Source organism: Dermacentor variabilis, chromosome 1 (genome assembly GCF_050947875.1).
Source record: "Dermacentor variabilis isolate Ectoservices chromosome 1, ASM5094787v1, whole genome shotgun sequence".
In the NCBI taxonomy this organism is placed as follows: Eukaryota; Metazoa; Arthropoda; class Arachnida; order Ixodida; family Ixodidae; genus Dermacentor; species Dermacentor variabilis.
Window position 1 is genome coordinate 205597744 of NC_134568.1, and position 13870 is coordinate 205611613.

The 13870-nt window shown below is 42.4% G+C and overlaps 1 protein-coding gene across 4 annotated transcripts in view; it reads right to left on the reverse strand.

Annotated features, from left to right (window-relative positions):
• The window catches only part of LOC142591222 (protein FAN-like), a 116637-nt gene that overhangs the window by 47811 nt on the left and 54956 nt on the right, over window positions 1–13870 (reverse strand). For all 4 annotated transcript variants that reach the window (XR_012830408.1, XR_012830411.1, XR_012830413.1 and 1 more), the window contains exons 16-21: window positions 7439–7502; window positions 7224–7332; window positions 5972–6041; window positions 5724–5855; window positions 3370–3412; window positions 1363–1547 (exon numbers count right to left, since the gene is read on the reverse strand). Coding sequence is in view for 1 of the 4 variants with exons in the window: in XM_075703582.1 (XP_075559697.1) it covers window positions 1363–1547; window positions 3370–3412; window positions 5724–5855; window positions 5972–6041; window positions 7224–7332; window positions 7439–7502 (603 nt within the window). In the remaining 3 variants the exon portion in view is untranslated. The remainder of the gene's footprint in view (window positions 1–1362; window positions 1548–3369; window positions 3413–5723; window positions 5856–5971; window positions 6042–7223; window positions 7333–7438; window positions 7503–13870) is intronic.

A 13870-nucleotide genomic window follows, 5' to 3' on the forward strand; every position in this document is an offset into this window, starting at 1 on the left:
CGACTGCATTAGAGGATGCATTATTTTCATCAAATGCATGTCTTCGCATCTGAGTAAAAAAAATTACTAAACTTTAATGCCCAGAAGTCAGCTATGCCCCTGTAGTCGATTACTCTGGATTAACACTGGCCACCTATAGTTCTTGTACATGTGACTAAATGTAAGTGCATGAGCAACTCCTCCAAAAATTTGCTTTTTATTTTGACATCTATCAGCAAAATGTACAAGCACAACTTTGAAAAAAAATTAACATAATTTGTTCATAAGTACCAAATCGCTAACCAATCGATTAATTCATGGGGTTTCACATCCTAAACCAACATGTGGCTGTGAGAGATGCTGCAGTGGAGGGCTCCAGATTAATTTTCACTGCCTGAAGTTCTTTAACAAGCAACTATATCTAAATAGACTAGCATTTTTGCACCCCACTTTCGTCCAAATGTAAACATAGTGGTTGGGAATCGCACCTACAACCTCTTGCTCAGCATCAGAATGCCATAGTCACTGAGCCACCACAGCGGTTGAAGCAACCAATCAAGTATACTTGAAAAGCAGCTGACACATAGCAATAGCAGCAATGCCTGGAAATTACTTGGACACACAAACATTCCCTGTGGAAAGTACACATCCTGCATAAAACACACACACACACACACACACGCACACAAAACTATGAATATAAACTGTGCACAGATCAACCAATAAGTGCATTTCATCCTTTTTGAAAATTTTGCTATCTCATGCTGGCTGAATAGTTTTTGCATCCAAAAGCTACAGCTGGGCAATGAACATCATGGTAGCAGGCCCCAGATTAATTCTGAACACCCAAGGTTTCCTTAAAACATGCCAAAATCTGAGCACACGGGCACTTTTGCATTCAATCCTCATCAGAGCACAGGTGCTTTGACAAGGAATCAAGTCCATTACTGTGCACGGTGGATGAATACTGCATCTACTCAGCCACCACAGCAGTTGTCAGTCTCATATAAAAACTTTAAAAAATCAAAATGTGCACAATGCCACAGTGCTGCAGTAATGGGATTGTGCAATTAGGTGCCTCTTCATTAATTTCCTGCACTTTAGCTAAGTGTTTGTGTAAGCATTGCAACACCCAAGGTGAAAAAAAAATATTTCATGCTACAGCCATCACACATTAAAAGGCTGCACATAGAATGGGACTATACAGACAGTTTCACTAGTAATAAATAAAACTGCAATACAAGCAATGTGTTCTGCCGCAAATATACGGATGTATGAATTTTTATGGCACGGGGGCCAGGAACGGCATGTAATATTTCATAAAACTGAAACGACACACCTTTGAAATTCACGAAGTATAACCAAGGAAGCCTAGTTACAAACCTTCAGAGCTACTGCTGACATTCTCAGCCAGACTGTCAGGAGTAGCATCACTTGCAGTGCTCAGTGATCTTGGAAGAACAGTGCAGCATCGCTGCGGATGGGGGTGCTTGAAAATTTGCTTTGGTGTCTGCCCAAACTCCATGATTTGAACCTCTAGAGAGTGCCTTTCATGAATATCTTGGATGCTGAAAGACAACAAGCTAATTAATGATTTCATTCAGTGTAACTCTGTGATACCCTTATTATTAATTACCAGAATTATGGTGCAGCAAAAGGCAAGGGACGACAGAGGCAACATATACAGGCACACACTTCCAACTCATTTAATTTCGGAAGAACAGACATTAATATACAGGTGTACAGCACATGTGCAACAGGCACGATCAGCGCCTCGTCTTTACCTGAGGCACCATTTTGGTAATTAATGAGGCACGAACTAGCCCAGCAACATGTTTTATTGACCCCCATCATACATGCCATACTGCATTCTTGATTTACAAGCTCGAAAATTGAACTGTGCTCAGAGGCAAAGAAAATATATAGGTGGAAACTTGATAAGAATACGACAAATTACTAGCGCAAAAATGAGACATAGACAAAGGATACAACACGTACAAGGGCTAAGACAAACAGACTCACTAAGAGTGACAGCTAAGAGAGTTGGTATGACTGCACGGTGGAAATACTTAAGAGTGTCAACTTCAATACATTTATCAGCTTTTAAATAGAAGTGTTTCAAACTGAGTGCGTGGTGTATCATGTAAAACACATTGGGCATTACAGGATTGCTGCATGATGGCTGCACAGACTGACGTAGGAAACATTTTTGTCAATTTTCAGATTAATTTTTCTTTATGCATTTTTGTCCCGCTAATGATTATGCAAACCTCTCCCTAATTACTAGCTGGCCCTGATCGAGTTTCATAGCTGTCACAGCAGCCAGAAGCAGTAACTACACATGAGCATGCAATATCTGTGCAGAGGCCACACAGACACCAGTGGAGAAATCCACACATTTATAGAAGCACCAACTCCAGCACCTTTGCAAGACATTTAATATGTACACTTAATACTATGGTGCATGATGCACCTAGTATTTTAGTGCACTCTCCTGTACCACATACCTTCTCATTTTGCTTTGCGATGGCTGCAGGCATTAAAATTTACACATTTACTTCCAATAAAGGCAACGATTCAAAACACTGACCGCATGAACTTGACATACTGCACAGTTGGTGCTGGTATGAGCATCATGCTGCTCCACTAACTTACAAAATGCATCGTTAACAATGCTTCATTAAAGACAAGCCTGTTCTTATCAGCAGTGTTGGCATCCCTGCCCATCTTACAATTTACCGGTTTCGAAATTTCATTGCAATCAAGTTAGATATGCCATGCATTTCGAGAAATGCAGTGTCCATGCCAAACCAGGTCACTTGTTGCACAACATTTAAAATTTTGACTCCCCTAGCATAGCATGGAGAAAAAAAATGATATATTTAGGTATGAAGCTGCAAATATGTAAAATGATTATTTGCCTTGATAAATAAATGTGTAAATAACAAAGGAAGTAAAGGCAAATGTCTCATGACAAAGACTGCCCAAAAACGACTTCATCAGTAACAGTAATACAAAAGCGAGTACAATGATCAAAATTCAATTTCGCATGTGCTACCAGCATAATTCAAGACTTTCAAAAGGGTTCTTTGAGCGCACAACAGAAGGTTTTCACTGTCAGATTGTGCAACAAGTAATAATGTATGTGAAGCCAGAGGCCGCGATTTAGGCTTTCAGTGAAGAAAAGGAAATAGTGGAACAAGATTTTTATATTACAAGAAAATCTCAAAATTAAGTTCTGGATGAAACAGAACATAACAAGCTTTAGAGTACTTAAAATATGACTTGACAGTTGCCATGCCATTAACAAACATCAAGAAATCTTCCTGTGCACTGAAGACAAATTAGTCAATGTAACTTAAAAAGTACATAAAAGAAACATCATCTCACCTGTCCAGATCAACACTTCCTTCATATGTGAGATGATAAAACACTACAAGAGAAAAATGTTGGCTTTAGGAAATCAGTCCAAAATGCAGTGCAGAGGGCTTTTTTTTCTTTTTCTTTATTTGCCCAGTTTTTCATTTAAGAGAAACATGCACAATGTTTGCAGTAGCATCTATAATTGAATGCTGACATAACAAAACTCATTCGAACAAAAATCATTATGCAAAATATTTTAACCCCTTGAAGCCCATGTGGGTCCCCCACTCAAAAGAAGCAATCTTCCATCAAAATTCCAATTCGAAGAAGTTATTTATGAACAAAATAGTGACACACACACACACACACACACCTAAAAAAATTTAATTAATTCTGGGGTTGTATGCATCATAACCACGATCTGATTATGAGGCACACCATAGTGGGTGGCTGAAGATTAATTCTGGCCACATGCGGTTCCTTAATTTGCACCTAAATCTTAGCAGACAAGTGTTTTTGCACTTTGCCCCCATCAAAATGTGGCAGCCATGGCCGAGATTGAACCCGCGGCCTTGAGGTTAGCAGCGCAACGCCATGCCACTAAGCTACCGTGTTCTGCATTCTTACAATGTTCAAGTGGCACACACTCCAAATCAGAAACTGCGACACTCGCTCGTCAGTAATGTTAAGGACAAATAACCAAAAGAGAAATTCCCAGGTGTTGTGTACGCTGTCCCATGCACAGATTGTGACTACGTGTATACATATTGGCAAAACTGGTGACTTCGAAAGGCGTCTTAAACAGCACAATTATGACGTGAGAAAAGAAAATGTGAAATCTAGTGCTTTGGCTGAGCATGCCGCTTCAAACGGTCACGCAATTGACTGGGGGAAGGCACATGTCCTTGCCAGGGAAAAAGGGCTAACTCGACGCCTTTATCTTGAGTTGCTCACGATTCAGACAACGCCACACACACTGAACAGGAGTGATGGCAATCTGCCGTCAGTGTATGCGGGCTGCCTGTGTCACGTGCTCAAGACTGTTTAAACGAGCTGCTCGAACACCTTTGTTTATTTTGCCTGTGAACAAGGCTCCCGTGTGGGAGCCGAAACGTCTTCTTTTCTTTTAAATCTTACTTTGGTCGGCGTAATGCCCCGGGTTTTGTCTACCTTTTCAGCATGATTTAGAGATAATGAATGGGTATGCCAAGATGGCGGGGCGTCGTGCGTGCTGTCTTCCTGCGCATTTAGTACTAGAGGTTGCGTAATCTCAAGTTTCAGGGATGCGTTTAAGCGAGAGGCAGATGAAGCATTTACATAGAACTGCCAGCACTTTTCATGATGGCGTCATCTTGCTGCAGGCGACACTATCAGCCGATGGAGCAAAGTGGATGCAAAAGCGTGGCTGGCTTCGCTCTGTACAACCAATGTAAAGATATTGTTGACATGTTATGAAACCATATCTTTCATTGCATTCTCAAATTCAACAAAAGGAATGTTTTTTTTCTCATTCAGATGTGCTTTTTCCACCTGCCTGATAATTAAAAACATTTTGTGGCCCCTTCCGTGTAAGAAGAACACATCGGCGACTGTACTTAGTTGCATAAAGGTTGAATTTCTATATAAACAAATTTCGATATAATGAAGCAAATTGCTGATTTTACCAACTTTTGTTATATCGAGCCTTAACTGTATAACAGTAGCCTGTGCATAGTGGCAAGGCTGACATATGGGTAAGTTGGTACGGATCCACGGTAAAATAAGAGTAGTGCGACAAAACTCGTTACGTTCTTGTTTTTCACACTACCCTCATTTTACCATGGTTGCGCATAGTGCACTGTTTGAGCCCTTCGTCTTCATGCATCAACCAATAGGTAGTTCTCATAACATTACGCTAGATGCTCAGATTTTGTGAAGTGTTAGCGAATTTCAGCCCCAATTGCTACTTCTTCACAACACTAAATTTAGCTTACGCTGTGTCAATTACTAGCTCCAGTGGATTGACTGATTGACTGACTGGATGGGTGGGGGTGTGAGTGAGTTTAAGATCTCAAAGCAACAGCTCAGTAATAAGAACGAACATATAATGTTTGACTCCAGATTATTCCAACTGCCTAAGGTTCTTTAAACCTAAACACAATTTCTGAATCGCTATGCGCCCAAAAATTGCAGCATCGACTAGTTCAACATAATGAGAATATTCAACATGGTCAAAAGCATTGTATCATTATGTGTTGAAAAAGCTGGACAAAGTAACAATGCTACATAAGTAACATGTTTTTAGACCAATAAATGCACAGACTTCCTTGAAATGCCACTTGTTTGAGTTCCTCAGACACCAATCTATGAACACTGGGAATGGAAGAAAAAAAGAAAAACACCGTTGTCAGCTAGCACTGCCTCTTCTCCAGACTGCTTGTAGCCAAAAATTAGGTCAATCCAGGCATGAAGGTTTTCTGAAACAAAAGGTGTCTCAAGAGCTTCCCTGCAAGTGCGAATAAAATGTGCAGGGCCTGAAAAAAAAAAAAAAAAAAAAAAAAAACAGTGCTCAGTAAGCTCAAATTGCTCATGACCAAAAAAAGTAAATAAGAAAGCAAGAAAGGCAGCCCATTAGTTAGAACAAGATTACCTTCAGCCCATGGTGGCAGATCAACATCACCAACAGCAGAGCCATTTTGGCGTTTTCCAAAGTCCAAATTCTAAAGCACACCGAAGAAGAGCAATACACAAGAACAGTAAGAACGTTGCTGCAATATGTTGCCATTTATTCAAAAATATTTACAAACCTGACCAGATCTTGTATCAGACTGAATCTTCAATCAAGTGTACATTTTATTGTAGCACTACAGAATCACTAACTTAAATTAAAGTGTGGAGTTGAACTTGCCGAAACTGCACAATGGGTTATGAGGAACACTGCAGTCAAGAGCTCCGGATTAATTTTGCCCACCTGGGGTTCTTTAACGTGCACCCAAAGCATGGCACACAAGCGTTTTTGCATTGTACCTCCATCAAACAGCTGCCGTGGCTGGGAAATTGACCAATAGACCCTGTGACATCATGTTCAGTAATGCAACGCTGTAGCCGCTAAGCCACAACAGCGGGTAATCACACCTACAATGAGCTTGCAAGAATGCAAAGCGAAATCATCTGCAGATAAAACTAAACAGTACAGTGGCCCTAGGCGGCCAGTGTAAAACAGTCAAGCTATTTAATTTCAGTCATAGCAATGGTCTTACTATAGATAAAGATTAGCTTGAGTAGAAAAGGGTGAAACAAAGACGAAGAATAAAGGTTTCAAATGAAATTAATGTGTACTCAACCAAGCTGCAGTAGTCAAATAGATCCATATGCTTCCGAGATGAAGCTGGACCATCCTAATGGCCTGGAGGCTTGAGTAAATGAAACATTTTACGTTCCCCAACACGAATGCCAACCTCACTAGACCAGTGGATATGCACAGAGGGGTTGGCCAACTGCACTAAGGAAGTTTTAAATTCTGGTGCTGAATTGTGACTGCAGGGCTTGAAGCCCAAATCTGACACAATTACACCTTAAGGGACACCCAATTAAGCCAGAGCTGCTACTGTGGACCCTAAGCTTCACAATACTCTTCCCTACTCCACAAACCTATATTTTTATTTTGTTTTCAATAAAAACATTTGCAACCCCCCTTCCACCCTTTCCTATGTAGAACTGCTTTTAGAAGTCCAAAAAAAAATTTTTTTTGTGTGTGTACATACTTTTCCAAGAGCTTTTTAGTGGCAGCATAACAAAACGCAACTTACTTTTATTACAAACAATGTTAAGTTCAAATGAAGTTAGAGAATGTTATGCACAGTCATGGGGCCATTTAGCACAATAATAACTCAGATACTCACCAGCGAGTTGACCAGGAAATCACCATTGCAAGTGGGGTCATAAAACTCTGGAATAAGTTCCTTAAAATCTGCCGCATCTGTGGTTACATTTCTCCATGTGTCGGCAATACTTTAAACAAAAGAAAAATGATGCGTTGTTACCATAAAAAGCTACACAGGTCACAACCCCATGCAGAGAAGAGTACAAAACTTCTAAAGCAAGCTGTAAAACAAACCTATTGAACATTCTGTCTGGGTGGTCAAAGCGGCCATTCTGCAGGCATAGCATATACTGTGGCACTGAAACCAGGCAAGAAAATCCCAGTAAACCCGAGTGAGGAACACACAGGAAACAGTTTTAATGCATTACACAATAAATTTCTTGGGACCTTTTTTTAGCTAAAAACATAATTAGAGGCATGTTTTACAACAAGATGCCATAATGTTTTATTTTATAATACGATTGATTGATGAGGGTTTAACGTCCCAAAGCTACACACGGGCTGTGAGAGATGCCATATAGAAGGCTCCAAGAAAAGGTAATTTGTAGGGGTGTGCGAATAATTGAATATTGGATTTCAAATCAAATTGTGAATGTTCAAATAATCGATTCGTGAATCAATATAGAATATTTGATTTCTTTAATATTAAATTTCTTGAATATCAGTAACTTCAGCGAACGACCCGGCCCTGGTCGGTGCTTTGATGCACACAGTGTTCTCACCGCACAATCTTTATCGGTACAAGGTACGACCAGATCGATTGGACCAATCAAAACAACTAAGGCTGCATGAACAGAGGGTTATGAGGGACACCATAGTCGAGAGGTTTATTACACGTTTTATGTATTGTAATTATGAACGTGTAATAAAAGAACGAAAGAAGAATGGGTATAACAAAAGCAGCGCATGTTGAAAGCATAGAAGCAAGAGTGAAGATCGGGCCGATTAGCCACCGGAAGACATGCTGATCACATTGAATACATGACTTCAGTGTTCACATATGCAGATTCGTGTAGTTCGGAGCTTTCTATCCACATGCAAGCACACGGATGAACTTGGCATGCGTACTCGCGGTAGTTGCTGGTTGGCTGACTGCAGACCTGAATGCCACTTCAATGGCCGTCAATCTAACCCATACGCGTGATCTTGCAACCAATCACTGATGAGCCTCCCGTAAGAACATATTAGTGGCAAGCTTTCCACAACAGTTTGCAGCATGTTACCACAACAACCAGTGCGCGTCTAGCAGCTTAGGCCCAATAGGAGCTGTGCTGTCAGGTGTCGGCGACTAAAGTTAAGGTTACCGAATCAACACAGATCTATTCACAGCAGTTGCACAACTCTTACTAAGTCAACAAACCGCCTGGCCAACAAAAATGAGTGCACGAGATGACCCTTGTATGTTCACGGCCACCATCTTTGCAAAATACCGTTCAGTGGCCCCTCCTTCCGAATGCCGTTCGTAGGCGCACAACGGTCTCTTTTCGTAGCATTGAGTGACCTGTCAGAAGAACAGCTTTGGATTTACATTGTGGGCTCGAAAATATTATATGACAGTGCACTGACCCCCAGCTGCAGACGCATTTACACAAAAGGCAGATTGAAATGGAACCAAAAAACGGGGGGAGGAGGGGCTGACATTGCACAAACTTGTCGTGGGCTTCCCAATCTGAGAACTCTGTACCGTCGGTGCTCAGTGCGCTTGATGCGCGCGGCATCGAAGACCGCGTGGAGCGGTGCCAAATGACATGATGCACATTCCCCGCTTTTGTCTGACGCGCATATTGACCTTAACGAGCTGACGATAACCCACAAATCCCACATGCCATAAAGATGGAAAATCCCTCCCATTTTCTGGAAGAAAAATGGAAAACAATACCTTCTAAGCAAGAGAAGACTACCATAAAGCACAGTATGGCCCACTTTTAAACTGAGAACCCAATCGTATTTAGTACAAGTTTGCTATTTCTTCAGCTTTAGAGGGAAAAAAGTGCTTAACTGTATTTGACAGACGTTCAATCGCTAAAAAATATTTTCCAGACCTTCGTATATGAACGGAGTAGTTGTCAGTGGCAGCATACTAATTTGGCATTTCCTTTAATAAGCATACAGCATACTATACATCTCAATTCATAGGTACCGAAGCTACTGACAGCTAGTAAGAGTCTTGTTAAGCAATGCAATTAGCCTCCTGAGCATGTGCATCACTGCTTTTTTACACAACATTTGGAAGCATAAAAGTATGTGTTAAATTTCTTGATATTAAATATTTGGTTGTTCGAATTTCTTTTCTTGATCCGAGTGAATATTCTGTTCAAAACATACTATTTATTTGGTATTAGCGAACCCCTAGTAATTTGGCCACCTGAGGTTCTTGAACGTTCAAGGTTGAACGCTCGAAATGCGGTACACAAGCGTTTTTTGCATTCTGCTCCCATCAGAATATGGCTTCCATGACTCTGAATTGAACCCATGAACAGCAGAATGCCATAGCCTCTTAGCTACCGTGGCAAGGCATATTTCATGACTATTTCCTCGAAATCTGTCTTGCATATTAAATGACGGCTTCTCCAACTGTTGGTAGTCCCATGCTGCTCCAATGCTCATAAGGTGGCAGAACCAAGAACCAAACATTCACTGGCGATTACGATACTCCCTAATGCAAAATTTGAGCGCAGCTCTATACGTGTTTTCATGTCACAATATATTGGCTGGTGTGGACAATCTGTCTCGTGCGGCTCATTGCAAGCGGAGTGAAGTGTGGCATGACTGCCTCGCTTATTGGCAGATCATGAGAGGCAGGTGCGTTGGCGACACATGGGCAAGATTCACAGCAGCCACCACAGGCAGGCCTCTGCTCATGCAGTGCTTTCTTTCCATATATGGTCTCAGTGGACGCATTCGCCGCATGCCTTATTGATGGCGTCATCGGTGAACAGAGGACAAATGCTACTCTAGTGCCATCTCGTACCGACTGTTGCCACAGAACACATTTTGTGCAGCACTAAGTTTTTCTTCTCCCACTTTTGCCATACCCTCCTGGGGCGTGATCGGAGATATTTTGTTTGATACGCGTTCTGTTCAGTTGCTGCAACGTCACAAAGTTGCAGTATGCAAAATTTGTGACAGCGGGACAGAGAGAGCAGCCAATCAGGAAGCGGTTACCTCCCCGGAAGTTTACTTCCGTCGTTTCTCGTCTGCTTGCAAACAGTATACTACAAAACCAAATGTTTCTCGTCTTCCAAATGAATTAAATCTTTATCTAAAAAAATGTATTTTTTCTACTCAAGCCCAAACACGTTTTCAAATAGTAGTATGTGTGACTACTGCAATTTATAACTATTAGGTTCTTTGCGTCGTCCCTAGGTGGTGTCGCGCACAGCGAGAAGAAAAAGAAAAAACAACAACAACGGGAAGAGTGGCGCACTTTTCAAGAGGCAGCGACAACATTCCAGTGGCTCGCTGGCACCAATGATGTTGTCGATTTCTCTGTACAACCAACGAATTATTTGTTTCGAGAAACAAAAACGACGCCGGAATTCACTTTCTGCCATTTCTTCAAACGCGTTTCGCACCGCCACCCGCTCTCCTCCTTTCTCTAGAAACGCCAGCGTAACAACCCAAGTTCCCAACGGAAGCGCCATTTTCTCGAATTAAACTATGGATTGGATTCAAACGTGCCATTCCGCAGCCGGAAAGGCCACCTGTTGGATCCAATCCAATCCACCAGACGTGCCATGCGAAGCCGTATGATCGCTCCAAACTTCACAGCTCCCGTTGGGTTCGGCGCCTAGCAGACGAAATGCTCGGTGGGAGGATGATTGACAGGAGCGTGTTGTCATTTTGACGTCACAAAAAACGTGGCCGCGCCCCGCGGCTGGTGACGTCGGCGCGGAGTAGGCCAATTGCACGCGCCGGTAACCGAACGAACGCGCCGAACAACCATCTCCGATCGCACCCCTGTTCTGCTTTCCACCTCATGGTTCCACTGCGCTATCCTCCTCCGCTTTCCTCCTCACGCTCTCTTTGCTATCGCAGTCTTTCATCCCCCGCTGCCCTCTGTGTTCGCTCTTTCGTCCTTCACTTTGCTCGTTTGCTTGGTTACACAGAGGCACGCCACTGCTCAATGCAGAAATTGGTGCCTATGAGATGCGCTCAAGAAAGGTCTCCAAAGTTCCACGATACTACAGAAGCTGTTTCATTACTAACTGCTACAGTTTCATATAAACTAGTAATATGACATCATGCTGCAGTCTCACCTCGCACTATTAAATGACTTCATGATAAGGTCATATTTATAATTTACTAATCACAACACTCACTCATTTTTAACTACTATCTGGTTGTGAGGTATAAATAAGGGAGACTCATCAGAGGTGGATATGTTTATAAGACTTAGATGCTGCATGTGCCATAGTGCATACCAGGATAATGCCTCAAAATCAGAAGCGCTAGAGAAAATATTAATGATGTTTAAAACATGTTGCACATCGTAAAAAGCTTCCGGTAGGGCTAAGTAACAATGGTACAAAGTTGATTAATATGCACAAAGTGTGCTAGAGAAAAGAGCTGGAACGTAAATGTCTGCGCATTCGTTCACAACACCAATACATGACCACATCATGGGTTGTCTTGTTTCTATTTCTATTTGAAGACAATGTCTTTCTTAGTGAGTTACCCCCACTTTTCCGTATCAGTTATCTGGAATTCTAGCCTTTTTCGTGGGCTGTTCTCATGTGTATGTGGGCCGATCCTGAAGGTAGTACAGTAAAAAAAAAAAAAAAAAAAAAAAAGGAACTGAAGTAGTCGAACGATCCACAAACACCCGTCATGCGAGGAGCGACGTTGATAAGAGTGCCATGCACAGTGACTACGGCCCATTCTCACCCTCAACTCACTCAGGAAGACATTGTCCTTAATCAACTTCAACTAAAGGTTGAATTGCCTTGTAAAATTTTTATTTTCTTTCTTTTTCTACAGTAATCATTCCCATAGGGCAGCTTTTTCAAGTAAGTACAGTGCATGCAAAATAGTTTATTGTGTTTACATATTTGAAGCATTTTTGAGAGTTCAGGTGTGGAGTCCACATTTGTTGGTGCAGCAGCAATCACAGAGAAATTCAAACATGTTTTGCAGTTGTACGTATTTAATGATACTGATGATGCAATGTGTTCAAACAAAATTTTGAAAAGGCAGGATCAAAGGGGCCCTAAAACACTCTTCAAATTAATCATAGAATGGCCTCATTATTAAAGGGGTATTCACACGGGGAAGAAATCCCGGTTGTCGGCATGGGGAGTGCGCATCACGTGACAATGACATGAAGAGTTTTGCGAGATGGGTGCTGCCGCTGTGTATCACCGGAGAGAGAGAACCTTCTGATGCACAGAACAAACAATCCCCACTTGGCAGGGAAGACAGTGGAACTTTGTGCTGGTGTCTGGGAACCTTGACCAAGTTGCTGCTCCAGAGGGCGGTGACAGTATCATAAATGATTCATAGTTATGGTTGGCAGCCCAGTCACAGTTGGGAAGGCGCGTTGCATGTGTGCCCCTGTGATGGTTAAATTAAGTGACGATGCCACTTTACGATTTTCTTTTGCTGGTTGAACAATTCCCGTTCCTTTCGGACACTACATCTGAAGCATACAAGGTGAATTTGAAGAAATGAAAAGTGGTGTCAAGAGTAGAAGCCGCCAGAGTAGTCTGCTAACACTGATATCCTTCCTCAGTTGCCTCTCCTGTTTGAGCAGGGAACTTCTACGGGGAATTTTTCGCAGCGGCTGACTTCACTAGACTACAGCTATATCACCTGTGAAAATGTCCCTTGTGCTAATACCCCTTAAAAAGCATTGCCTCACAAATCTCCTACTGCAGTTACTTTTTTAATCTTTTAAGTGTAAGCGGAATTAGAGGCAGTTATCGCACTGATGCACCATTTTCTCACTTTTTTTGGCTTCACAGCTAGACAGGGGGGACGGCAAGGGGACAAGGCCCTGCCCAGAAGTTGGGCACTTCGTTTTTTTCCCTTTCTTTTCCTTTTATTTATTTTTTTTCGGTACGAAGATACTTTTGGTTAAGGGATGCATGGCACTCTCTCGATGCAAGATGGGCACTCAGGCCCCCGATCTTTATCACGTTCACGTGCCTGTCAGCCACAGAGACCAATCAGAGCACGCAAGTTCTCGGAGCATATCGTCGGTGAGAGGGCTCGTCATGGCACTCCGTGGCAGCTGCGGTATCTACACTGCGCAGCACATAGCCTTCGACATTGGAGGCCATGCTCGGCAGATGCAGCTACGTGCAGGACAGGGCTGTAGTGTGTGTTTGCAATCATGCGCTCCAGTCTGGCCATGCTACTTGCTGTGGACTGGCTCTGTCATGCTCCAGCTTAATTGACGGATGGTAGCCACACCCGAATTGCGCATTTTGAACTGCCATCAAGCAATCTTTGCCACGGTAGCCAGGAGTGGCCAGGAGTGAGCAAATGCTGGCAAACATACACCTGTGATCTTGGCTTAAGTTTCATGCAGTTCGAGGCTAGTTGAGTGTCCAAAACTAATCGAAGCTAACGATACATGGCTACGGCACTGATAAGCAATGTGGCCAAAGTTACATTCCTATGTGGGCAGGCGCAGCCAAGCATGAACAGACGATAATCAGCTTC